Source organism: Halichondria panicea, chromosome 7 (assembly GCF_963675165.1).
Source record: "Halichondria panicea chromosome 7, odHalPani1.1, whole genome shotgun sequence".
Classification (NCBI taxonomy): Eukaryota; Metazoa; Porifera; class Demospongiae; order Suberitida; family Halichondriidae; genus Halichondria; species Halichondria panicea.
Window position 1 is genome coordinate 6,321,064 of NC_087383.1, and position 27,458 is coordinate 6,348,521.

At 39.9% G+C, this 27,458-nt stretch overlaps 1 protein-coding gene and 3 long non-coding RNA genes across 7 annotated transcripts in view; 2 read left to right on the top strand and 2 right to left on the bottom strand.

The window, feature by feature from the left end:
- The window catches only part of LOC135338448 (uncharacterized), a 37,129-nt gene extending 22,716 nt beyond the window's left edge, over window positions 1-14,413 (bottom strand). Inside the window, exon 1 of one of the 2 annotated variants that reach the window (XM_064534580.1) lies at window positions 14,374-14,413. In XM_064534580.1, the coding sequence (XP_064390650.1) occupies window positions 14,374-14,398 (25 nt within the window). In that variant the 5' untranslated portion in view covers window positions 14,399-14,413. Of the gene's footprint in view, window positions 1-776; window positions 1,070-14,373 lie in introns of those variants that run through there. The other variant, XM_064534579.1, reaches the window with a different exon arrangement.
- The window catches only part of LOC135338663 (uncharacterized), a 34,719-nt gene that overhangs the window by 2,404 nt on the left and 4,857 nt on the right, over window positions 1-27,458 (top strand). The gene's annotated exons all lie outside the window — the stretch shown is intronic.
- LOC135338612 (uncharacterized) lies at window positions 10,772-11,921 on the top strand. Of its 2 annotated transcripts, XR_010395648.1 has the most exons (5): window positions 10,772-11,324; window positions 11,391-11,514; window positions 11,567-11,609; window positions 11,668-11,709; window positions 11,768-11,921. It is a non-coding gene; the product is annotated as an uncharacterized LOC135338612 (long non-coding RNA). The 2 variants fall into 2 exon arrangements; XR_010395647.1 differs by having other exon boundaries at window positions 10,774-11,514; window positions 11,768-11,920.
- On the bottom strand, window positions 21,051-25,631 carry LOC135338548 (uncharacterized). Of its 2 annotated transcripts, none has more exons than XR_010395552.1 (7): window positions 25,380-25,631; window positions 23,187-23,841; window positions 23,038-23,115; window positions 22,099-22,271; window positions 21,855-21,999; window positions 21,667-21,807; window positions 21,051-21,198 (listed from the first exon to the last, which is right to left on the bottom strand). It is a non-coding gene; the product is annotated as an uncharacterized LOC135338548 (long non-coding RNA). The 2 variants fall into 2 exon arrangements; XR_010395553.1 differs by having other exon boundaries at window positions 21,273-21,807.

Here is a 27,458-nt window from a genome sequence, read left to right on the forward strand (position 1 = left end):
CACGAGCACATGCACATAGAAGGGGCAACACCAGCAAAAAAATTCATCCAATGTGGGGTTCAAACCCATGATCCTCAGTCTGATGCTCTACCGACTGAACTTTACTTAGTTGCATATCTTCAAATTAACGAGTGCGCAGCGCGAATGTTTTTGGGAGTTCCCACTTCCGGTCACATGTTGTGCAGTAAGACTATAATATAGGGAAAATCCCATCCTCAGCCAGGGTATAAGTCCCATAATAGACTTGCGTAGAGCTAGTTAGCTGCTATGAACAGTCAACTAACTAACTTATAGGCGAACCCATTGAAGTTGATACATCAAAACAACATGCAGGTACAATTACTACAAAAAGCTAGGTGGTAGTTGCACTAAAGCCAGCTAGCGTTATAATTATAGTGTAGAGATATATCTACTAAGTAGAGTAGCAACACTCCATGGAAGAGTTTTGCTATGCATGCACTCTTCTGAAAATAATATTAGGCTGCGATGGCATTCCAAGTAAATAAATCACGACATGGGTTCCGAATACACTCATGCATGTTTTAATTGTTATACACTAACAATTAAGTTACTATAATAACGATGCAAAACAGAGACCAGTGCAGGCCCTATACCTCTTATCAAGGAATCGAGGCATACTGTACATACCAGTAGCTAGGTTAGCAAGGTGTTCATAAATGTACAACCTATTTAATTAATTGTTAGTATTCGACAACCCGGTATACAGCATAATAAATGCACAAAATAATAATAATTGTATTACTATACTAACTTACCATTAACAGCCGCATTGCATTTCATGATGAGGAACTTTGTGGTGTCCAGGTGTCCCCTACTGACTGCCAGTCCCAGTGGAGTTAGTCCATCCCTGGTCACAGCTCCTATAGTGATGCGCATTTCAGGAATTAGTCTCGAATCCAGGCCGATTAAAATACGGCTTGCATGGCCATGGTATCATATAGGTGTGGTCCGTCCACGCCCATGTACTATCTATTGTATGCCCATTGTGAAGATTAGCTAGCTAGCTGTGGCCCTCTATTAGGAAGGCTTATTTGCACACTATAATTATAGTCTGAAACCAGGAATAGTCTGAAACCAGGAGAGGCTAGCTCTCATCTACCTCTATAATGGTTGTATGGTCGGAATGTTTGAACTTATTTTCTGTACAGACCATGGAAAATCTGTAAATTTGTGCTTCCAAATTAACTACGACCATACGACCATTGTAGAGGTAGCCTCTTCTGGCTTCAGAATGGTGTGCAAGCCTTCTCAACAACGGAATAGAGGGCATAAGCCACGGAGACAAAGTATTTGAACTTATAGTAAACGAACTATTATTATACTTATAATAAATTTTACAAAAATTTCCTAATGTAGAACAAATCCTCAGATTCTGGGGAACTCAGTTTGTGCATGTGCACTAACATCACCCATGCAATAGATACCAGGCCGTATTTTAATCGGCCTGATCTCGAGGCTATAGTCAGGAATGTACAGTACATTGTCCTAACCAATGAAAACATCGCGGGTGCTGATGCCTCGTGGAGGACAGTAGTAGATCTAAATGTAAAAGCGGAAAATGATCGACCATGATCAGTGCTAGTATGCCAGGGACTTCTATACATGGAAGTACGAACAGTCAACTATAGCTAACCTAAGCTATATAACCTGAACACTCCTTTGGCAATTGCATGGTGCATCAAAACAACATGCAGGTACAATCATTGAATCAAAATTTTTTACAATAGCTACAAAACTGATAAATAGCTAGCTGGTAGCTGTAGTAAGCCACAATAGCTAGACTGAAAGGGGGGATCCGTGGCACCCTGGGATCTCCCCCTGGATCCGCCACTGCTATGGTGTTGTCGAGAAGGCTTGCACACTAGTCTGAAACTACTTTTATGATGGTTGGATGGTCGTGATTTGGTTTTTACAAATGAAAGCTTCTTCTGGCTTCAAACTAGTGTGTCGACAACACCACAGAGGGCCACAGCTAGCCAGCAAGTCTTCTCGACAACGCAATAGAGAGCATAAGCCACAGTTTCACAGGAGACAAGTATTTGTTAAAATTAATACGAAAAGAAACTATAATAATTATTATAATTATGTGACAGGGCCTAGGAAAACAACCCTTAACGCGGGTATACCCGAGTTTATTTTTATTGTTGAATCGGATAAAGCGTTCTCTAAGCTTCAAAATGATACCAAGATCGACCTCTTAGCTATTTTCTATCCGGAGATATGTTCGAGGGAACGCTACGAAGTATTGCAACTTGAGCAGATGACGCTCAAACGCCATGAATAATTGAAGTTCAATTATTGATTTCCGAGCACTTCCGATCAATACTGCTGCTCAACCTCATGGCAGGAGACAGCTTCAGAAGCCATGAAACCTATTGTTTCTATTGCACAAGAGATATTATACATAACAACACCTACAGTTCACTACTGATAAACCCTAAACACGAATTCAACTGACTAAACCAAATTAAACAGGTACTAACAGAAACACACACAAGCACACAACTAAAAACACTCTATACTCCCACTAGCACTTGAAGACAAATTTCGGAGGCCGGCTAAAAGTCAAAGAAATAAGACTCCACAACACCAGGAGAGCTTGCAGAAGGCTACTAAAAGATTTTGACCCCAAAAAAAAGACAAGAAAAACGTTAATTGACAACCAGCAATCCGTTTTGAAAATGGCTGAAGGATAAACAGCATGCATGTGCTTGCTTTCTATATATCGCACTCCAGTGTATCAGAAGAGGAAACATGCGCCACTATATAAAGAGTGTGACAACCATTTGAAGCAAAAACAACCTACTAGAGCTTAGACAGGCTTAAAGTACACTTATATTGCTATACCTTATGAAAAATTGCACTATTTTCAAATTTCATCGTGTTTCGTCTGACTGACTATTACTTAGTATAATAACTATCTCCACTAAATCCATACAGTAATACAGTTACAGGCATGCAGTGATTGTTCCCACTCTTTTAAAACAAAATTAATTACAACCATTAAGGCAATTAAAAGTCGGATTAGTATCTTGAATAAGTGTAGTAAGTAATAATTATTCTTGGAAAGTCATTATACAAACATGTTCAGGATACAGCTTCTAGTCGACTATACAACTTGGACAATGGGCGTTTTTCTCAGAATTGCGTTCACTTTCACGAGGCAGATGACCTCTAAGGCTCCACTTTTCTTATTATATACGCAATTCCCCCATCATGCATCATTCACTAATACTGGCAGGGTTTCGTAGAGAGGGTGGGCGTCTTGGTACCCTCCTCCCTAGAAATATAATGATGTCATAACAAAATGTATGTAATTAAAAGAAGTATTTATAGCACAAGTATAAGTTGTACAACAAAGGATCAATTAATAGTTGTATATTGTGCTATTGTATTATTAAACCTGCTCTCTGTCCGCAGGGAAAGGCAACATCAAATTACTGACTTATCTGTTATTATGATAATTATTATCCATAGATATTATAATACTGAAGATTATCACGAGTCTGTGCCAGTAAATGCATGACTGCCTGCAAAGCACGAGTGACAGTTATACTAGGCACACGGACGAGTGATATAGTCATCAGTATCCATGGTATAAAGCATTTATTGGTTATAGCAACCAAAATGCAGGATGAATCTGTACACACGAGACATGCGGTTGTTTTGTCAACCAGAAGCAAAAAAATTTACTTTTCTCCCTGAAATAGATGGACAGTTCTATTTAACAACTATAGCTATGTGTAGAGAATAACCAGTTTGGGGTAACGATCAGTTTGACCCAAAAGCGTGGAGCTTGTAGTATTGAAGATGTTCAACAGTAGAATAATAACAGCAATAAGGTACTGTGATGGCAACTGGTGCAACAACAATACATGGTGACTTAAATACAAAACATAATTATAATTATAGTAACTATGCTGGAATGGTCTAGAATATCAGTTCTACAGAGGTTACATCATGGCAGGAGACAGCTTCAGGAGCCATGAAACCTATTGTTCCTATTGCACAAAAGAAATAATTATACAGAACAACACCTACAGTTCACTACTTAAGTCATCATGTTTTGTTGTTGCACCAGTTGTATAGTACCTCCATAAGGCTCCACTTTTCTTATATCTACGCAATTCCACCATCTTTAAAATAACTGCCCAGCAATGTCACATGGCACGTGCGTGGCTGTGATACAGTGCAAGTGTATATATAGTATAACCTTCAACTCTCCATTCTCACCTCAGGTAATGGATGCTATAATTAAAATAATTATTATGCTAGATGTATGCACAGGCTAGATCGACCATAATAGACACTGTGTTAGGCCTCCATATACTCTTGCAACACCAGGACTTCATAGAGGGGGGCACAGGGGGCGCTCCCCCCTGGCAATTGTATTGAAAATATAGGCCATAACGCACTGTGTTATGGCCTGTTACACACCAACCAAACAAAGAGTGTTTTATAACAACAATAATGAGTTCTTTACGAAGCTACTTTAATTAAATCTATATACTCTTTCTGTTCCATACGTCCACAATTTCTTCTTCAAAGTCACTATAATTATCTGTATAAGTACAGAGGGCGATTCAATTAAGAGCGACCTTCATTAATAGTGAGAAAGGCTTGTGTCGCTCAGGCTATGGCTTTTATCTATAGTGCCATTCAACCTAGGCAATTGGATTTCTGCATTTTTTATGACATTCCACAATACTATTAGTACTTAATAACTCTTAAGAATGAATTAAGATGTGATGCACGACAGTCTCTAAACACAACAATTTCGCAGATCCCCCAAGATACGGATAATCGCCGAGCCTCCCATTTTTCTGAAATGTTGATTTTCTCCCCCCTGTCAATTTTTTTCTGTATAAAGGCCTGAACAATGCTCTTCAAAGTACATCTATATACATGCAGTAAACATGGCTGTCATTATTTTTATCATAATTATAATTCCAGTCCTGTCTTCTCTTCTCTGCTTCTTGACATTCCTCTTAGGCATTTTTTCACATTTTCGAAACGTATAATACTTCTGTACTGAAGAAATAAAGGGAATCGAACTAAAAAACTAATTTTGCACTGTGAAACATTGTGAACGTATATGATTGGCAGGAAAAGCATGAAAAGCGTAGAAACAAGAAATTCGGCGAGTGCAACTCCAATCCGTTACAACGTGGTAAATATTGGCTGAGTCCAAGGTCTCTGGTTTTGAGATTCGAAGGCCTGAGGCTGTAGCATCCCAAGCATAATTATAGCGAGGGTGCTACTAAGGGCATATAACTGATTTAGAATAGTGCTAAGCATTAAGCAAGCTAGGCTATAATTTTAAAGAAGACTCTGAAACCAAGAGTTTCTACAAGCCTCAAGCAACGTTAAAGCTTCGCTCTGGCTAGTCTACATAAAAAAAATCACATTAAAGGCATGCAGTTTCGTTTTTTTTCTCTTCAGGGGAGGCCAGTGAAGGAGGCTATACCGTACCCTCGAGAAAGTACGCCCAGCAAGAAGTCTAGGCTTATTAGAGTCCTGACTGGGCGTTTAATCGCGAACGGCGAGTTTTCATTCGAATATACGTCCACTCGCGGCCTCAAATCCAGGTTTACACTTCGCTCTATGACAAATCTTATTCTATTTTCATTTTAATGCATAGTATGAACATTTTATTGACAACAATGTTATAAACTAATGCATGAATAATAATTATGATTAAAGCATGACAAGAGAATGAACATGAAGAAGTGAACTCTGACTCTATTCCTCTATTCAATGCTTGCCGATGTCAGATGTAGCAGAAACTTCCCAAAGGATATGGTAGGACATATACTCCTATACAGAGTATATAGCTATCAGGTACTTCGTTTCAAAAAACCAAGGCAAGGTAACTTGCAAAATTAGCCTGCATGTGTGATAACTTTCTTGGACTTTGTGTTTTCCTTTCTCAGCATAATTATTATAGGACTATACTTGTTCTCTGCATAATTATACATCTTCAAGGTCAAACAGATCCATACAGAGAAAGTTATATGTTTGATCTTATAGTCCAGAAAAGAGTGTAATTATAGTCTACTCTAGATCTTACTAGCTACTACCTAAAACTTTCTTTCTTCTGTCAGACACTAAAATTAAGAGTGAGCATGTGGTATTCAGCTACTGCGCATGCTCAACTCTTCATTCTTATAATCGAGTGAAAATTCCCTCGTGCAAGAACTTTGAAGCAAAAGAGGGGATGGGCGTTTATTCAAGATGGGCATATTTTCGTGTGTCACAACTATATTACTTGTATTGAACGAGTTAAAAACAAAAATAAGAGAGATTTTTCACAGTAGCGGGCAGCATTTGATAGCAAATAGACTTGCCATATATACCGTATTACTAGAATATTTGCTGGTGAAAAACCTTTGTGAATGAACCAAACCAGCAGAAAAGTTGACCCTTGCGATCTAACTATTGCGATCTAACTATTGCGTTCTGGCAAGGATCATGTGTATTTACTAGAGAGATAAAAATGTTGAGAGAAAATTAATGTAAAGGAGAAAATGCATGCAAATGATACTAGCTATTATTATAATAGCTAAAATTAATATTAAGTGTTATTCTGAATTCTACATGTGTTCATGTTTTCTGTGCGCAGACGAAAGTTGGGCATGTCTGGTCAAGGAGAACGTCAAAGTAAAGTATGTTATTTCGAATGTGCTTCCCCAGAAACCGTTATAACTGCTATATCTTGGTGATGGTCCAAGATATATAGGGCCACTCTCAGACCTTTCTATATTATACTTCAATGGTATACTGACCCTCTTCAGTTCTGATTATTATTATACATGCAGACTGTTATATACATCGTAAAATAATAGTGATCACTACTATTTTACGATGTATATAACAGTCTGCATGTGGAACTTACCAGTTACTTTAGACCTCCTTGACTCAACAGTCCCTTGGCCCTATACCCCTATATATAATTTGGCAAACAAACCCCTCCTGATATGATTTTTAAGTGGCGATGGTGGTGCTCTGACGCTGGTTCCTCACTATAATAATTTATACTCCCACTGATTATGAGCTTGAGACTTGATGACGTAGTCCTCTGTCGTCTATATCTCATCACTGGAGTCATGAACTCACTAGCACAATCCATTATAGCTACTATCATTCCAAAATACGGGTAATAAACAGTATAGCTATAATTATACTACCGTATATCTTCTAATTTATCGGACAGCAAAAAATGATTATTTTGGAAATTATCCGGGTATAATTGGAACAGATTTTTATACAGCATGCGAAGTGTCCGGAATAATTAGAACAAGCAAGCAGCTGCATGCGAGCTAGCTAAGTTTAATAGAACAGTGTGCGACTGAGTAGTTGCACTAGCTATCTAAAACTAGCTACTCAAAGCTATCTAACTGCAGCACTCTAAGTCTGTCTTGTCTTACTTGCCGTCTGTGAATGGTGAATGTAACTCAACTTTTCAAAGTATTGTCCAGATATTTAGAACAAATGTAATATTAAAGCACTGGAGTGTCCGTTGTATTACAACAAAGAAAATTGCCGAAAAGAGTGTCCGGGGTAATTAGAAGTGTCCGATAAATTAGAAGATATATACGGTATACGTGGAAAAGTATGTGTCACTCTTAGGTAATTTTCGGTGAGCATGTTGGATAGATGCTTACTAATAGTCGCATGCCCTCTCCCACCTTCAGCAGTCAATACTTCCTTGATACAGCATATAATTATAGCTACAACCATAGCTCATAATTATTATAGATAAACTGACAATTATTTGCATATATACGGAAAAGCACTGGTATACAAAAAACATGCAGTGCTTAAAATAAAGATACATTTATAAATGAGTGCTATACAGTACTACGAAACTAACTTAAAGTATTATTTTGTACATCCACACTATAATTATACAGAGCCTTGAGCAGCTGTATTATTACAGCACTCTAGACACACACACACACACACACACACACACACACACACACACACACACATCAGCGTATAATTATACCTACTATAATACTACGCTATAATTATATGCCTCGCAGCGAGGTATACGGTAGTGTGTTTGTGCGTGTGTCTGTGTAGAGTGATATACAACTGCTCAATAAGTGTATAAGAATAAGAGGCTTCTAGACAGACTAAGTCATATTCAGTGGATTTACAAAAATTAATAATGCTTCGACTAGTTTTGCTTAGTAATACATTGAAGGCTATGAATGATCTACGCCGTTCTTCTGTTCTGCTTTTCTCTGATTTGTCACGCCTAAAATTCACTGAATTTTATTGCAGACTGCAGACTCTAGCGTAGCAAAATCAGTTGAGTATAATTACATCTTCTTATTAGCTATAATTATATAGCTCTGCATTAGAACGCTATAGCTGCAAGAGTCATTATTGAATTTACTGAGTGACATTAATAATTATAATTATAGACATCAAACTTTCAGCATCCTTTTTAACAACAATCATTTCCCAACTATTTTTTCACAGCATGTGTATAATTATGCCTCGAGGCGTAGCCACACGAGGGATAAGGTAGAGCTGACTGTGTGTGTGTCTGCATGTTCCAGCTGCAACTGCTCAACGGTTACTTGTAATGCGACAAAAACTATAGGCTTCTAGTCACGTTCTCATGGATTTTGATTCGTGGATTAGCAAACATTCTCGAGTTATGGCTAGTTTGACTCACATTGAAGGCTGTTGCAGTCTCTTCAGGAATCTTTCATAGCATCATCTGTTCGCACAAACTTTCTATTCGAGTTAGCCTTGCACTAAAGCGCTAGCTGCTATACAAGAGTAAGAAAGAGCTGCTATAAAGAAGCTAGCTATTAAATTTTTAGTAATCATTATGGAACTTGCAGACACACCCCTTCTTCCTGGATGTAATGTGCATGCGCTCAATACCACGTGTACGTGTAAAAGAATCCATTTTGAACGCCAGATCCTGGCAGAATCAATTTCTTTTTTGTTGAGGTCCTGGTAAGCCACAAACCAACCTTTTCTGATAACTCTTTTTAGACTGCTTGTTATAGATAATAATAGGCTCTGGGAAAAAGGCCATAATTATTGGAGCAGACTACAATTGTTGAGATTTAAATACCAGATGATAGAGCAAAGAATTGCCTATGCATTGATATGCTTAGTTTGCACATACCTCTTTTCATGCCTGAATTATGCGCGTTAGAAACTCAAAGTTCCGAAATAGCGGTATTGAGAAACGCCCACTTAAAAGATTGCTAAATTGGGTAAAGTAAGGTAATGGTGGCTGCTTAGTCAAAGCGCTTCGGTGGAACGCGTTGGATTCAGAGCATCAGATTTTACAGAGAGGTAGTAGAAAGACTGTAGATAACTATAAGCCAAGAAAAATTATTATGAGATTATACACTGCAGTCTATAAATCTGGCTATTGCTCAATGCCAATATCTGCTCCAATATGGCCTTTTTCCCATAGCCTGTCACAAAAAAAAAAAAAATTATTATTACTTTCTGTGATTGATTTCTGTCTTTCACAGACTACTGACTATGCCTTTGACAAAGGTTTTCTCCCATTGTTTGGCTGCAGGCAATTTAAGACGATCAGTATGCACTTTCTTGTGAAACAATCAAAACACATTGCAAATTACTTATCTCTTCTATAACACTCTAGTAATACTTTTGAGCGAAAGCAAAAACATGGCGAGAGGCATTAGCAAGTGCACGCTTGCAACACTTGTTGTAACTGTATACATGTGTGTAATAGGCTGCTAGTACAGTATAGCTTCATTGGCGTTGGCGCTGCATTATCACCCGTGGTGTTCAGCACATGCACATATAGAATGGGCAATACCAGCGAACAAAAATTCATCCAATGTGGGGCTCAAACCCATGATCCTCAGATTAAGAGTCTGATGCTCTACCGACTGAACTTGTCTTAGTAGCAGATCCAGGAAAAGAAAAAGGGGATTTCAAATTAACGAGCGCGCAGTACGAACATTTTTGGAAGTTACGCCCACTTCCGGTCACACGTTGTGTAAGACTATAGGGAAATCCCATGCATTCTCAGCCAGGGTAAGTCCCATAATAGACTGGCCTGCGTAGAGCTATAGCTAGCTGCTATGAACAGTCAACTAACTAACTTATATAGGCGAACCCATTTGATACATCAAAACAACAGGTACAATTAATACAAAAAGCTAGGTAGTATAGTTACATGCAATAAAGCCAGCTAACATTATAATTATAGTGCAGAGCTATAAAATTATCTACTAAGTAGAGTAGCAACACTCCATGGACGAGTTTTGCTACTCACTCTTCTGAAAGGCTGCGATGGCATTCCAAGTAAATAAACCTATAATTATAGCTATAACTGCAAATCCGCAAATTACAATCCAAAAAAACGATACTATAGATGCCTATATATTATTATAGAAACTCTTGTTTGCACTTCATTGATCCTTGAGCAGCTGTAGCAGTCTATACACACACATGCACACAGTATACCATAATTATACCTCTCTGAGCACAGTGGTGTTTCTAGGAAATGCAGCTAGTAGGAGGGTGCTGAGAGCGAGCGCAAAAAAAATGTTTGATTGTTACTATAATAATTACATGCATGTATACAGGCTAGATACACTTGAATAACTCATTGGTATTGGTGTGCTGCATTATCACCCGTGGTGTTCAGCACATGCACATATAGAAGGGGCAATACCAGCGAACAAAAATTCATCCAATGTGGGGCTCAAACCCATGATCCTCAGATTAAGAGTCTGATGCTCTACCGACTGAACTTGTCTTAGTAGCAGATCCAGGAAAAAGAAAAGGGGGATTTCAAATTAACGAGCGCGCAGTACAAACATTTTTGGGAGTTACGCCCACTTCCGGTCACACGTTGTGCAGTAAGACTATAGGGAAATCCCATGCATTCTCAGCCAGGGTACACTGTAAAAACTAGTGGGTCATTGTAACATACTAGTGGGTCATTTAAACTCATGAGCAGTGGGTCACACACGGGTCATATCCACAAAAGTGGGTTAAATGGTGATCCAATGGATGGTTATGTCGATTTTGACCCACTTTAAACGAAATAACCCGTATGTTAACTGAAGATGGGTAAGTTAAACCCAGTATACAAGAGTCATATTAACCTTCTCAGTGAGTTCATAATTATTACTCAGTATTGTGAGTCTAAATTACCCACCCTAAAATAATTCCCCAGTCTATAAATAAATATCTATAATTATTTATAATCATGCATTTAGAGGCACTTATACAAACATGTCAGATGCACAAAGAAGAGTTGAAGACACTTTTTTTAAGAGGTAAGATACAGAATTTACTAGAACAGTATGCAGAGCACTACTTAACAACTACACTACTCACCACAGATAGACCTTTACTACGGTACTGAATGCTAAGGAAACCAACCAAAGACAGGTTGAGTGCTGCTGAGATAAAAACTTTTAAAGGAAGACTCGGCAACCCTCGACCTCATCGTACTCTAAAAACCAGGTGATCCTATGCTCATGAATTGATTCAAAGATGTTAAATGTTATTTTTGTAGGGGGTTGACAGAAGAGAGCAATAATAAGTGACTAGATCTGAAAGTGAGTATATTAAATTAAAAGTGATTTACCCTCAAAAAGCTATTGTTTTATTGTATAGAAACCTTCTGGAGACATCCTCTGGATTGCTTGCAGTTACGAAGTAAGTATGCAAAGTGCTATAGTTGTTGTAAAAATAACTGCTAATTCCACATCTCTAGGAGGAATGTCCCGGTTTGCTGGGCGTAGGAGAGAATTCCAAGGAGAACAATTACTTGAACAATTGCTGGTGACATTCCAACGTTGTATAATTGATTTACTATGTGCACTAAATGCTAATGTTGATTGTGTGCTGTTGATTATGTATTAACAAATTTTCAAAGGTCAAAACAATCATACCTAGGGGTAATTATGACTCACTTTATTGTTACTTTTAACCCAATCAATATGGTAACCCATTGGTTAATTTAACACATTGGCAAAACAACCCATGAGTAGTGTGGGTCATTTGGTGAGACATTCAAATGACCCGCAACCGCGAGTCACTTTAACCCATTAGTTTTTACAGTGTATAAGTCCCATAATAGACCGGCCTGCGTAGAGCTATAGCTAGCTGCTATGAACAGTCAACTAACTAACTTAATATAGGCGAACCCATTTGATACATCAAAACAACAGGTACAACTAATACAAAAAGCTAGGTAGTATAGTTACATGCAATAAAGCCAGCTAGCATTATAATTATAGTGCAGAGCTATAAAATTATCTACTAAGTAGAGTAGCAACACTCCATGGACGAGTTTTGCTACTCACTCTTCTGAAAGGCTGCGATGGCATTCCAAGTAAATAAACCTATCTATAACTGCAAATCCGCAAAATTGCAATAAAAAAACGCTACTATAGAAGCCTATATATTATTAGCCTCGATCCCAGGCCCATCCGTCTCCAATTGAACGCTAGGTCGCCTCCTCGGCCTGGTATTGATTGTATCTGGGCGTGACCGGAAACTGGTAAGTATCAAGAGGAATGCTATGTACTGTAACATCTTCAGTTCATCACAGTTGGCTAAAAATACAGTGATATAATGACACTAGAAATTAATACTGTTATCTGTAGAGTGTACTGCACAGCAGTACTGCGTCCATAATAAATGCAGATGTTTAGAAGCGAAGATCTCAAACAAGAGCTTCCAGAAAGACTTAATAAATACTGCGTTGGATATGCCTGCTAAGCCTTCAGGTGGCATAACAAAGATTGTGCGTTCACAGTGCATCAAGAGACAGTAGAATCCTGACGTCACTGGTCAGGATAGCAACCACAAGTGTTGAAAGAGCCATTCCACGTCAGTAGTTTTAGTGCAGGTATATAGTTCTATAAGATCAGCCCCTTGGGAAGGACACGAGTGGCACTGGGGCATCCTCTTTCAATGAGTTCACACCCATCAGCTAGGAAGAGTACAACAGGGGTTGGAGGGGAAGGTTCCATTTTGCTCCTGTATACTAATAAGTAGAACTTAAATTCACCATTCCACTATACATTTTGTAATTCACAGTGATGGTCCACACAAAACTAGCCTCGATCCCAGGCCGCACTTCCTTGAAGGCCGGTGAAGGAGGCTAACACAACACCAGTGCCAGTACCGTAATGTCATATCTTGATCCAGATACCAAGGATTGGGCTATAGGCTATAGTGTACAATTTCCAATGATGAAATGGTATTATTGATTTATATCGCTCACTTTGACAATACATCCCAGGCCCAGCCACTTGTAGACACCCCTGAGCATAGTATACAAGAGATCGATGGCCGGAGTCTGAGGATAGACTCTACCAAGTGTATCTGGCAATCAATGGTCTAATCAAGCGCTTGTATTAAATTGTGTAGTCGAGTCAATCAAAGGTAGCCACTGATAGCAGAAACTTGAGAACATAGGTCTGTTCTTTCACAAGAGTGATGATCCTTCTTCCTTCGCACAAGACAGCTCCTCACACTCTATAGCTAAGCCTATATCTATGACAAACTAAACTTGCTAAAGAATATACCTATGACACGGAGTTCTTTGTGATTTAACGGTGATTTACGGAGTAAGTATGCTTACATACACTATTAGTGTTTCTATTCGCTCCACCTTGCTCAGGTATTCGCTCTTTTTGAGCGAATACCTGAGCAACCACAGCAACCACAGCACATGCATGCCCAGATACACACCCAGATACAATCAATACCAGGCCGAGGAGGCGACCTAGTGTTCAATTGGAGACGGATTGGCCTGAGATCGAGGCTAATATAAATTATTATAGAAACTCTTGTTTGCACTTCATTGATCCTTGAGCAGCTGTAGCAGTCTATATATACAAACACAGACTATACCATAATTATACCTGTCAGAGCACAGTGGTGTTTCTAGGAAATGCAGCTAGTAAGGAGGGTGCTGAGAGCGAGCGCCAAAAAAAGTTTGATTGCTACTATAATAATTACATGCATGCATGTATACAGGCTAGATACACTTGAATAACTCTTTGATCATCAGAACGTTCATCCTCTTTATAATTAATAATTATTATAGCTACCACCACATGGGTTTCCGTATAATACACTCATGTTTTAATTGTTATACACTAACAAGTTACTATAATAACGATGCAAAACAGTGACCAGTGTAGGCCCTATACCTCTTATCAAGGAATCGAGGCATACTGTAGGTTAGCAAGGTGTTCAATAATACCGAGAAATGTACAACCTACTTAATTGTTAGTATTTGACAACCCAGTACAGCATAATTATGCACAAAATAATAATTATTGTATTACTATACTAACTAATTACCATTGACAGCCACATTGCATTTCATGATGAGGAACTTTATCATGTGCAGGTGCCCCACTCTGACTGCCAGTCCCAGTGGAGTTAGTCCATCCCTGGTCACAGCTCCTATAGTGGTGAGTATAATTATGTCAGGAATTAGCCTCGAATCCAGGCCGATTAAAATACGGCCTGCATGGCCATGGTATATATTACATGTGTAATCATATAGGTGTTGCCCGTCCACGCCGATGTACTATCGTATAGCGCGAAATTTTCGAGGGGCTTAATTTTCGCGGATTTCGTGGGTTAGTAATCCTACACAAAAATTAAGTCCACGAAAATGTTTCTATTGAGAAGGTTTATTTGCACATTATAGTCTGAAACTATATAGAAGAGGCTCTCATCTACAGTAGACTCTCGCTATTCCGGCTCTCTGAAGTACGGCCACCTCGATATACCGGCCATTTGGCTTGGCACGGAATGCTAGCTATAATATTATGCTTACTGCACAAAACTCACCCTGAAGTACGGCCACTCCCTATTCCGTTTACCGGCCAGTGCTGGCTGTCCCAAACAAGGTTCAATGTAATTTTATACGAATATTACGGCCGGATATGGCATTATGGGTGTGGTTTAGCAAATAAAATTGGATTACACTTAAATAGAGAACAGATTGATTCCTTATCCTACATTATCCTCGAGACAAGAACCGCAAAAGTAGTCATTAGATTCGAGGTAAGGTCGTTTTTAAGCCGCGGCTATTTCCTGAGCTACAGCCACCTCGCTATTCCGGCCAAGCTGCATGGTCCCAAGGGTGACCAGATTAACAAGAGTCTACTGTATACTTCTATAATGGTCGTATGGTTGGGATGTTTGAACTTGGTTTCTGTACAGACCATGGGAAATCTTTGAATTTGTGTTTCCAACTTAACTACGACCATACGACCATTGTAGAGGTAGCCTCTTCTAACTTCAGAATGGTGTGCAAGCCTTCTCGACAATGGAATAGAGCTAGGGCATAAGCCACGAAGACAAAATATTTGAACTTAGTAAACAAACTATTATTATAGTTCACGGTATTATTATAGTGCACGCTTGCAACACTTGTTGTAACTGTATATACATGTGTGTAATAGTCTGCTAGTACAACATAGCTTCATTGGTATTGGTGTGCTGCATTATCACCCGTGGTGTTCAGCACATGCACATATAGAAGGGGCAATACCAGCGAACAAAAATTCATTCAATGTGGGGCTCAAACCCATGATCAGAGTCTGATGCTCTACCGACTGAACTTGACTTAGTAGCAGATCCAAGAAAAAGAAAAGGGGGATTTCAAATTAACGAGCGCGCAGTACGAACATTTTTGGGAGTTACACCCACTTCCGGTCACACGTTGTGTAAGACTATAGGGAAATCCCATGCAAACTCATTTGATACATCAAAACAACAGGTATTCAACTAATACAAAAAGCTAGGTAGTATAGTTGCATGCAATAAAGCCAGCTAGCATTATAATTATAGTGCAGAGCTATATGAAATTATCTACTAAGTAGAGTAGCAACACTCCATGGACGAGTTTTGCTACTCACTCTTCTGAAAGGCTGCGATGGATTTCCAAGTAAATAAACCTATAATTATAGCTATAACTGCAAATCCGCAAATTGCAATCCAAAAAACGATACTATAGAAGCCTATATATTATAGAAACTCTTGTTTGCACTTCATTGATCCTTGAGCAGCTGTAGCAGTCTATACACACACATGCACACAGTATACCATAATAATTATACCTCTCTGAGCACAGTGGTGTTTCTAGGAAATGCAGCTAGTAAGGAGGGTGCTGAGAGAGAGCGCAAAAAAAATGTTTGATTGCTACTATAATAATTACATGCATGTATACAGGCTAGATACACTTGAATAACTCTTTGATCATCAGAACGTTCATCCTCTTTATATAATTAATAATTATTATAGCTACCATGACATGGGTTTCCGTATATACACTCATGTTTTAATTGTTATACACTAACAAGTTACTATAATAACGATGCAAAACAGTGACCAGTGCAGGCCCTATACCAGTACGGCCACTCGCTATTTCGTTTACCGGCCAATGCTGGCTGTCCCAAACAAGGTTCAATGTAATTTATACGTATATTACGGCCGGATATGATGTTTTAGGTGTGGTTTAGCAAATAAAATTGGATTACATTTAAATAGAGAACAGAATGATTCATTATCCTACATTATCCTCGAGACAAGAACCGCAAAAGTAGTAATCCAATTTTATTTGCTAAACCACACCCAAAACGTCATATCCGCCGTAATATACGCTTAAAGTTACATTGAAAACCTTGTTTGGGACAGCCAGTACTGGCCGGTAAACGGAATAGCGAGTGGCCGTTCTTTAGGGTGAATTTTGTGCAGTAAACATAATTATAGCTAGCATTCCGTGCCAAGCCAAATGGCCGGTATATCGAGGTGGCCGTACTTCAGAGAGCCGGAATAGCGAGAGTGTACTGTACACAGCAGAACAAAAATAATTACAGTGTGTTATTATAGCGTATAGCATATCAAATTGCTTAACTGTATATGCATAGAAAGGTCAACGCAATGAGCTATTCCCTATAATTATGGCAGTAGTCTATGGCCTACAAGTTACTATACACCCTAGAAGTGCTAACCCTCGGCTGTTGACAGGTGAATATAGAGTGTTCAGTTTTACAATAATAAAGAGACTGGTAAAGGATCACTTTAGCTGCATGTAGATCTACCTCGAATAAAGGTCGCGTGTGAAGCTCATGCAAGTTCAAGGTATTCCGCAAAAATTAAATGCGCGAAAACTATTCTAACGGTCATTTTGCGAAATTTCATTAATATACCCTCATAAACTATATATACCCACTATACGGTATGAAGAGCAAGCCACAAGTATTGTTTAGTGTTAAGTGCCATCAACACGCAGGAACATTTCACCTATATATAAGGTGTCACACAAAGAGAAACTACATTTGCCCACAAGCATGCTACTGATTGTACAGAGCATGACCAAGGGCGTATACAGAGAAGAGGGCATGCAACTCACTATGTACCCTACGTACTCATCCGACTTCGTATCAGAGACCGGATATGCTAAAAATAGAATCCAGTATACGGACGTGAACAAGTGGGCGGTGTTGTTTACGGAGTTATAATTATGGGCGTGTACATCAGAGCTGCCTAGCTAGCTAGCTAACAGTGCAGTATTATTTTAGAGAAGTGTCATGACCAGTCCTAGTCCAGCCAGGTCCAAGACAACCCCTTCGAGCGGGAAGTTAAGTGCTGGGCGCATTGTTAAGAAGTACCAGAGACTCAGGAAGACAGGTTTATTCTTGGAGTTGCAACTGTTGGATGGTTTGCCTTTGACACTGCTAGTACGAGCCATACTGCTGAGAACTAGTTTTACTATGCTGCAATCGAGCTAGCTTATACAGATATAATGATTTACCTTGTGCGGTCAAAGGTTACGCGTGGGCGTTTTTGTGGACAGTTCTAAAAATAGCTCATTACGAAGTCAGATGATTCTGAGAATAGGGCGAGTTGCATGCCCTCTTCTCTGTATACGCCCTTGGCATGACCACAAAGCTAATAATTATACGTAAGAGCAAGCCACAAGTATTGTTACATGCAGAGGTATAAATTAACAGTCGGTCGCAATTAGCTGACTATTAACTATACTGGCTCAGTGATAGTGTCCTAGCATGCAAAGACTGAAAGCCAAAGGTCATAATTATAGTTATGATGAACATGTGACAGTGCCAATGAAAAGGGACCTTAACGCGGGCAGTTTCGAATCAGTTTTTATTGTTGAATCGGATAGAGCGTCCTTTAAGCTTCAAAATGATACCAAGATCGACCTCCTAGCTACTTTCTTTCCGGAGATATGTTCGAGGGAACGCTACGAAGGTATTGCAACCTTGAGTAAATGACGCTCAAACTTCATGAATAATTGAAGTTCAATTATTGCCTTCCGGGCACTTCCGTATACTCATAAAGCTTCGTAAAAGATGTTCTGAAGAAGACAAGTTAGTTAGATGAAGGCTAGGCGTTCTAGGACTCTCTAGCTAGCTAGTATAGCTATGTAACTGGATTGCTTGCGAAATTTGACTCAAAATACTCATCCCAAACCTTCGTCTGGGATGGCCATTTATACCCACTATACGGCACTATAATTATATACGGTACGAAGAGCAAGCCACAAGTATTGTTTATAGTTGTTAAGTGCCATCAACACGATTAAACGTATTCTGACTTGTTCAGTTTACTGTAATTATATACACCCTCGAGCACTGAAGTGCTAACCCTCGTCTGTTGACAGGAGAATGGAGTGCATATAGCAACCACACAATCAATAGTGTTTGAATTAACAGTAACAGACTCAGTAGATCAATTATTATAGCAAACATATAGAGACTGGTAAAGGATCACTTTAGCTGCATGTATATCTACCTCGAATAAAGGTCGCGTGTGGAGCTCATGCAAGTTCAAGTTATTCCACGAAACTTAAATGAGCGAAAACTATTATAACGGTCATTTCGCGAAATTTCATATACCCTCAAACTATACCCACTATAATTATATAAGCCATGCACACAACACACCATGACAGTGCATAAGCTATACGATACGGTATGAAGAGCAAGCCACAAGTATTGTTACAGAGGTATAAATAACAGTCGGTCCATCGGTCAATTTCTAAGCAATTATCTGACCATTAACTACTTGCTCGGTCATAGTGTCCTAGCATGCAAAAATTAAAGGCCAAAAGTAATTAGGGTTAGGGTAAAATGTAACATGGAAGGGACAGTATGACTTATGTAACCTTGACAACGTATCTAGGTACCCTAACCCTCCATTATCAACTTCCCCTGATCATGAACTGTACTTCATTCACATGAATATTGTATTGCATGTACTAACTTACCATTGACATCCACATTGCACTCTGTGATGAGGTACTTGATAATGTCCAGCTTCCCCGTACTGACTGCCAGTCCCAGTGGAGTTAGTCCACCACTGTACACAGCTCCTATAGTGGTGAGTTAGGGAGCATTGACACGTACATAGTTCACTAAGTCAGAGTCTATTGTTCTCAAATTCAACTTTTCAATAGCTGCGTATGCACTAGACATGTTTAAACTTGGTACATGCATGCATGGGGATAATTCCAGGGATGAAACATGTCACTATCCCCAGATTAGAATGAACATTACCACAATAGTATAGAGTCATATGGCTGCATAGCAACCACAAGAACGTTGTCAGTTAAAAACCACGTAGAGGTCAGGGTACAACAACCGTTTGTTCTCAAATCACAAATCACGTGTGTGTGTGTGTGTGTGTGTGTGTGTGTGTGGGTGGGTGTGTGTGGGTGTGGGTGTGTGGGTGTGTGTGGGTGTGTGTGGGTGTGGGTGGGTGTGTGGGTGTGTGTGTGTGTGTGTGTGTGTGTGTGTGTGTGTGTGTGTGCGTGCGTGCGTGCGTGCGTGTGTGTGTGTGTGTGTGTGTGTATCATTAACAATGGCAGTCAAACCCACTAGACTATAGTACATATCAGTGAGGTCACTAAACCAGACACGATATGAACGTGTATTTGTGTTTAGGGTATTAAAAGGATCATAATTATTATAATAGCAGGGCTTGTAGCTGCAGGAGCAGAAGAGAGGAAGGAGGCCGAATACACCAGCCTTGGTTCATGCACTGCACTGCTTCACCCCACTAGCCATAGACACTACTGGTGTTCTAGGGCCTAAGTCTAAGACATTTGTTAAGGAATTAGGTAGGCACATTGCACGTGTCACGGGAGATCAGAAGTCCTCCCATTACTTACTGCAAAGGCTGTCGGTCGCAGTACAGCGTGGAAATGCGGCCTCAGTGATGGGCACAATGGACTCGCAGACCCTCTCCCTCGAAACATTGGAACTTTGAATTACTACATTATTTATTGTTGTATGAATTACACCTGGTCTGTACATGTATACGTATACTATTTCTACTAGTATAAAAAACTAATTATAATAATTATTATCCCACATATAAAAGCGACTAACTAATTAAACGAGCAGGAAACATAATTATTCATGAACATTTCTAGCAATATTGAGTGTTTTGACATAAGCACATGTACATGCATGTGTCTAGCCCTAACCACTATGTACGTTAGTTCAGCTATGAATTGGAGATAATACGGCCTTAAAGTGTTACATGACACACACACTGACTTACCTAGGTCACACTGTCCAGTTGCCATCAGTAACTGGACACACTTCAAGTGTCCCCTGTAGCAGGCATAGTGCAGGGGAGTGTACTTATCAGTATTCTGTACATTGACATCGATGCCATCTTGCTGTATGAGTATCTTCACTACATCAGGGTGCACAGCAACTTGATTGCCAGTTTCCAGCTTGTTAATCCCCTTGTTTACTAGCATTAACAAGGGCTTGCCAAGCTTGCCAAGCAGGCATATTCACACAGAATACTACTTGTTTGTGAACTATAGTTACCAGGGAATAGCCAAGTCAACACTCACAAAGTTGGTAATGCCTTGTAAACTAATGGAATAGTTACCAGAGAATAGCCAAGTCCATTCACAAACTTGGTAATGCCTTGTAAACTACTACATTCACAAACTTGGTAATGCCTTGTTAATTAACTATACCTCTTATAATTAGAAACAATACTTTGAATTGATAATTAGCAAGCATGACGTACATCGCACAAAAGATCAATGGGAGAATAAATAAGTGAAATGTTACATGGATTGATAAGAGGTCTAAAGTTCGAATGTTTCTTCAGAATCAGATTGACCTAAAGAAAAGAAAAGCATAATCATAGTAATGCAATGGGTATACATGCATGCTTACATACACAGTCATGCTTACATAATTATGAGAGCACCGGGGGGGGGGGGAGGTGAAGTTTCCAGCAGGATTATTAAGTTACATGCAGGGAATGGTGAAGAGACCAACCCATGTAAGTTGAGATTGAGTTACCCATTGTGTATTAACTGTGTCCCTATAGATACAAGTCACGTCATCAAGCTGAAGTCTTTGGTAGAGGCAATCTGGCAGGCATCGATATACATCTCACCTCTATCGACCATGATTGTTGCTAAATTGGATTAATGGCGGCAAGCTAACGAAACGTTACAGTGTGCAATTTACTGCGTATGCGCAACCGACCGAGGCGTGATTCTCGTTACAGCGTAACAGGTGTTCTAGCTAACTACTCATGAACAGATTGCCTGCCATAAACAATTTCTTTGCATGTACTTACTCATGATAGCCCATTTGTGTGGAACATGACTTGTGGAAGGTTCGCCAAGCTTTCTTGACTTTTTAGCCATTACTGCACCATCATCTTTTTTAATCTTTGTCTCATAACGGCTGTCCAATTCCATCATATACTCATTGAGCTCTATATAGAAAGGTGAAAGTATGGTTATTATTATTGCATGGGCATACTTTGTGATCGCCACTGAAGTTTATGCTCCACTATTACAGATTTGTCTTCCCCATCGTCAGACTCCTCAGTTATGTACAGCATATTCAATTGGCTCCAATATTTACTCTCTGTTGGTTTCACACACATTCCACGATTCTGAAATTTCTAAAAAAGAAAGGCACAAAGGTAATGATAGTCCTCTCACTACATCCACACATCCATCACAGTGGATCTTCAGTGAAACTATTAATTTTATGCACTCACCATGAGGCGTCTTGCCCTGTACCAGCTATTTCTGCTTTTGTTTTCAATAAGCTCCTCACTGTTTTCCTTCTGGTCAACTGCCCACTGCCTTCTAATCTGTTCGTACTTTTTTTTGATCGGTATCTTTTCCTTTACATACAGATATGCTCAATTGATTTCTTAGACGATATTTCCTGAATAAATAAAGAGACAGTTATATACTTATAAATATTAGGCATATACACACATGAATACACATGACGTGATAATAGTACATACATACAACTCTGCCTACAGAGACAGCACCAGTCAGAGTACACACACACACACATACACAACTCTGCCTACAAGACCCAGTGACAGGTCGCCGGTCAGAGTACACACACACACACATACACAACTCTGCCTACAAGACCCAGTGACAGGTCGCCGGTCAGAGTACACACACACACACATACACAACTCTGCCTACAAGACCCAGTGACAGGTCGCCGGTCAGAGTACACACACACACACACAACTCTGCCTACAAGACCCAGTGACAGGTCGCCGGTCAGAGTACACACACACACACACAACTCTGCCTACAAGACCCAGTGACAGGTCGCCGGTCAGAGTACACACACACACACACACAATTCTGCCTACAAGACCCAGTGACAGGTCGCCGGTCAGAGTACACACACACACACACAACTCTGCCTACAAGACCCAGTGACAGGTCGCCGGTCAGAGCACACACACACACACACAACTCTGCCTACAAGACCCAGTGACAGGTCGCCGGTCAGAGCACACACACACACACACAACTCTGCCTACAAGACCCAGTGACAGGTCGCCGGTCAGAGCACACACACACACACACAACTCTGCCTACAAGACCCAGTGACAGGTCGCCGGTCAGAGCACACACACACATATAAGCAAAACTATTTACAGTCATCTATCTCCACTTACAGATGATGGAGTTGGGAAATTGAGCACTCGCCTTGCAGACAATTGCTGAGGAGGAGTTGACTTCAACCATGTTTTAACCTATAGTATAATTATGACCCGATTCAGACCGTATTTATTCAATATAAATAATTATGTTGAGAGTAGCAAACCTTAGAAACACTATCGACATCCCCTCCACCTCCAGGGTTGATTCTTCTAAATGACGCCTAATATCACCCTCAGTCAACCCTAGTGAGTATCTTCCATTGATCGGCCTCCTCCAAGATATTGTAGTTTCTAGCAAGTGATGTTAGTAGATTTATTATAGTAGTTGTCAGTATAGATTCTTCTGGGGCATAGAGAATCAGTTTTAGTCTACCGTTAATATTTAGCACACTGGGACTGAGCCACGTGCATTTGTGTAGTTGGGCGGAGACAACAGTGGTTAGGCTCCACCCAATCATTGACACTTGTAGTTGTGTGGGCGGGGCCTGCATTTGCAAGCTTGGCAACCTTGGGCAACTAAGTAATCCTGTCCAACGTTTGGCAACTGCACGTTTTCGTGTCGTACTCAAGAATGGACAACCCTACGTACAGATCACTTGAAAACTATTGGTATACTAACCATACTACAATATTGCAAACGTTTGAAAACTACTGTGAACAGTGCTGTGGTGGTTGCTGATGCATGCTATATGTAGAGCGGTCTGTCCAAATAGACCAATATTCCTCCAGTTGACAGGAGCTCCTCTAGCCAGCAGCCTCTCCACCTCGTCCACACGACCATCACGGGAAGCCCAATAGAGTTGCTGACCCAGATCATTACTACAGTGTATTGTGGGAGGAGGTAAACAATGAAGGGCAGAAATTATCATTATTATGTACCTACAAATGACAATGAGTAATCTCAGTCTCCAATTAGTGGACTCTTAGGTGGTGAGGAGTGAGTGGGTGTATTATAGAGGATGTGACTGTATTGACCACAATCTTAGGAGCTAGCCTTCACTTGCTAGCTATACCCACATCTAGACACCAGAGGAGCCTGCAACTAATTAACCATCACTCATTTAGGTCACTCATTAGTTTCTGAGGTTGTCATCTAAATAAGTAATACAGTCATCTTTGCTTCTATAGCTAGTAAGCACGAGTTATACTATTATACAGTATAAACAATACATGTAGTGTTAGGAGTACATTATGGTCACAGTCATTATTGGACAATAGAATGTCTGGATTCATAGATAAGGAGTACTGTATTCATTGTGGCCTCTGAGATAAGGTCACCTCAATGTACACAGCCATTCCACCAAATGTTCACCACTTAGTAAACCACGAATTGGAAACATAAGTCCCTCAAAATAATGTTCACCACTTAGTAAACAATAGATTATAGAGTTAGAGAAGTTACATTGAATCTGCAATGGATCCTCGAAACTATTCGCGTTACTTATGAACGAGGCTGTTAAGCAATTAATTTTTGTCGGGTAACTCCCTTAAAATATGAAAGTTGTGTTTCCTTGAGACATCATCTGTAACAGTTTATAACACGCCTAGTCCGTCAGCCACATGTAGTACTTATAATGACTGACAACGTACACCCAGTAAAAAAGATAAATTAGCTAGTAAAGTCATAAGTTAGTTCCCAAGGCTGTTTTAGAGCGTGCTAGTTATAACTACTACAATAGGTATAGACCTTGAATATAAGTAAGTTGCACGGACTAAGCAGCTATTTGTAGTTTATTGTGCACTGTGTGTAGAAATAGGTATTGTTGTGGCTCCATTAAACCACAGCGTAGCGCGGATGATACTCGAGGGTACCTTCGTTTCCAACCCCTTTAACCCCTCAATCTATGGTATAACACAACAACTCATGATCAGAGTGTTCCAGGGTTCAATGAACTATTTGTTGTGTGGGTTCTAATGAATAAGAATGGTATGCAGAAACATTAATTTTCTTACAGAGCAATTCTAATGCACCTATCAATGTGTCGCCCCACTACCTCCTAGGGAGGGGTCAGGCTAACATGGAGGATTTGACCATAACTATACCCCAGGTCAAATTCCCCACATGCATGGGGGAGGATTCTTTGTTCAAATACCCTAATTCCCCAGTCACCACCAGTCACAGCCTCAAGCAGTTGTACAGTCTTTACTACGCAAGGCCAGGTCAAATCATATCAGTATGGGGTCAACATTTCAAGTCAAATTCCCCCGTATGTCCCGGGGGGAGCACATTAGGTGCATAATTGCAATCTATTATTATAGTGTGTGATTGAAGCTGTACATGTATACTAATGTATCTTTGTCAACCCTGAATACATACACAGACAGGCCACCAGATATTATGTACAGTACAAGCTCACCTTGCTGCCATTGTCCTGACCTTCCTGACCTGCCCTGGCCTGGGGCGGCCAGGGACTCTAGTAGCTGCAAGATAAGTGTATAGCCCTGATCCGCAGAGTTACTTCAGCTCAATCACAGTCTAGTCTAGCTAGTATCTATTTTGTCAGCTCAAAAAGTATTTTGTCAAAGAGCTGACACCTGTACCCAGAAGCTTTGTTTACTTGAGTTTACAAGATACGCCCTTTTTTAGCTTGATCTGATGTTATTTTTTTTATTAATGATCTTTACCTACACACCCAATATTTGCATAAAATGCATGAATATATAGCAGTAAATTTGTTGGTCTCACCAAGAGAGTGTTATACATATTTACGGTATTATAGTCACCATTAGTCATCATGATATAATTATCAAGAAATGCAATGAACAAACATGCATGAAAGAAATGGAAATAATGGTTGTGGTATATACGTAGGTCACTAGTAAGCTAATAAATTAAAGTTAGTACACTCTTGATCGAAGTCAAGCAGATTGTGTTCTTGTGTGTACATCTCATACAGTTGAAGGTGTAGCTTCACCAGGAGGACACTAGTCTGCCTTGTGCCTGTGGGTGTGGTATGTGTGGGTGGTGTGTGGGTGTGTGTGTGTGGGTGGGTGGGTGGGGTGGGGTGTGTGGGTGTGATTAGGATTTTAGCTGTATATAATAGTACAATGTGGGTATAGCTACGTATACTAAAATCAATCATTGATTCCTCCATCAAAAGGCACACACATTCTTTAGCATGAAATTAGACGATCACCGTACGTATAATTATAGTGGGAAATGATTGTTGAAATGTAACTAGCTAAAAAAAAAGGTTAACTGTTACTTTAATACCCTATAGCTGTTAGTATGTAAAATTGCCAGCTATGGACCCCAACTAGTACCTGCATGAATGCAGGGGGGGATATCCCCCCTGTATGACACTCTCTATATCCTTGCTCTTTCTTCAAAAAAATATAAAATTTAGGCCCAAAAGCAATAAACATATACTCATGACCTCTGACCTCAGTATTTCAGATGACAGAGGTCATGCCCATGTAACTATGTACTGACCTCTTAATGATGCCATGACCCGGCAGTCTCAGGTCATTGTGAACAATCCCCTGACAGTGCAGGTAACAGAGACCCTGCTGCAGTGACTGTGAGTCCGTGCTGTGAGGTGTGTGGGGGTGTGTGTGGAGTGGGTGGGGTGAAGTGTGTTGGTTGTGTGGAGTGGGTGTATTGTGTGGGGTGTGTGGGTGTAGTGTGTGGGGTGTGTGGAGGGGACGTGCACACATGAAGCTAAGAGGCCAGCAGGTCCACTGCTCATACCAACAAACACATTGCAGCCACCACACACACCATCACCTACACCAGGGAATACTATATACAGTGGAGCATCAGAACCAAATTCTTGATTAACTGATGACACTTAAATTTGCGTAATTATGGGTTGCTGCTATGATGCAATATTGGGGCAGCTGCATGTTACTCTACTATTAGCATAGTTGTGGTAAGCCAGAACCTTCCAAGTCTCCACAACCTCATAAGGATTCACTCGAAGGTCACCTGAAGCCATAGGGACACGGATCACTACAGGTTAGCTATCAAAAATGTGCTTGTATTTTTAAGTGAAAATTGCATTCAATATTAAAATTCAAAGTGAAGATACAACACAACAAACACAATAAAAATTAATTCTACAGGACAACAATGACTAAGAGGCTTTCGTATACTAGAGAGGAGGTACTGCAGGATCTCCTGGATAGCAGTGGCCATGATTCTGAGTCAACAAGCTATCATTGGGAACTGTACAAAGAAGTGCCTCTTATGCACACACACAGAGAAAGCTAAAAGCCAAACAGAATTGAATTGTAACAGGTGCATAGTGATTAGGATCAAATTGACCTAATTTCATAAGGGACATTTCATAAAGGAATTGTAGCCTTGGGAGTGCCTAAACATTAGCATTGGGAACAGATAATAACACTATAAAAAGTGTCTGTTATGCACACACAGAAAGCCAAACAGAATTTAAATTGCAACAGGGAACAAAATAAATAATGTGTGGCCTCTG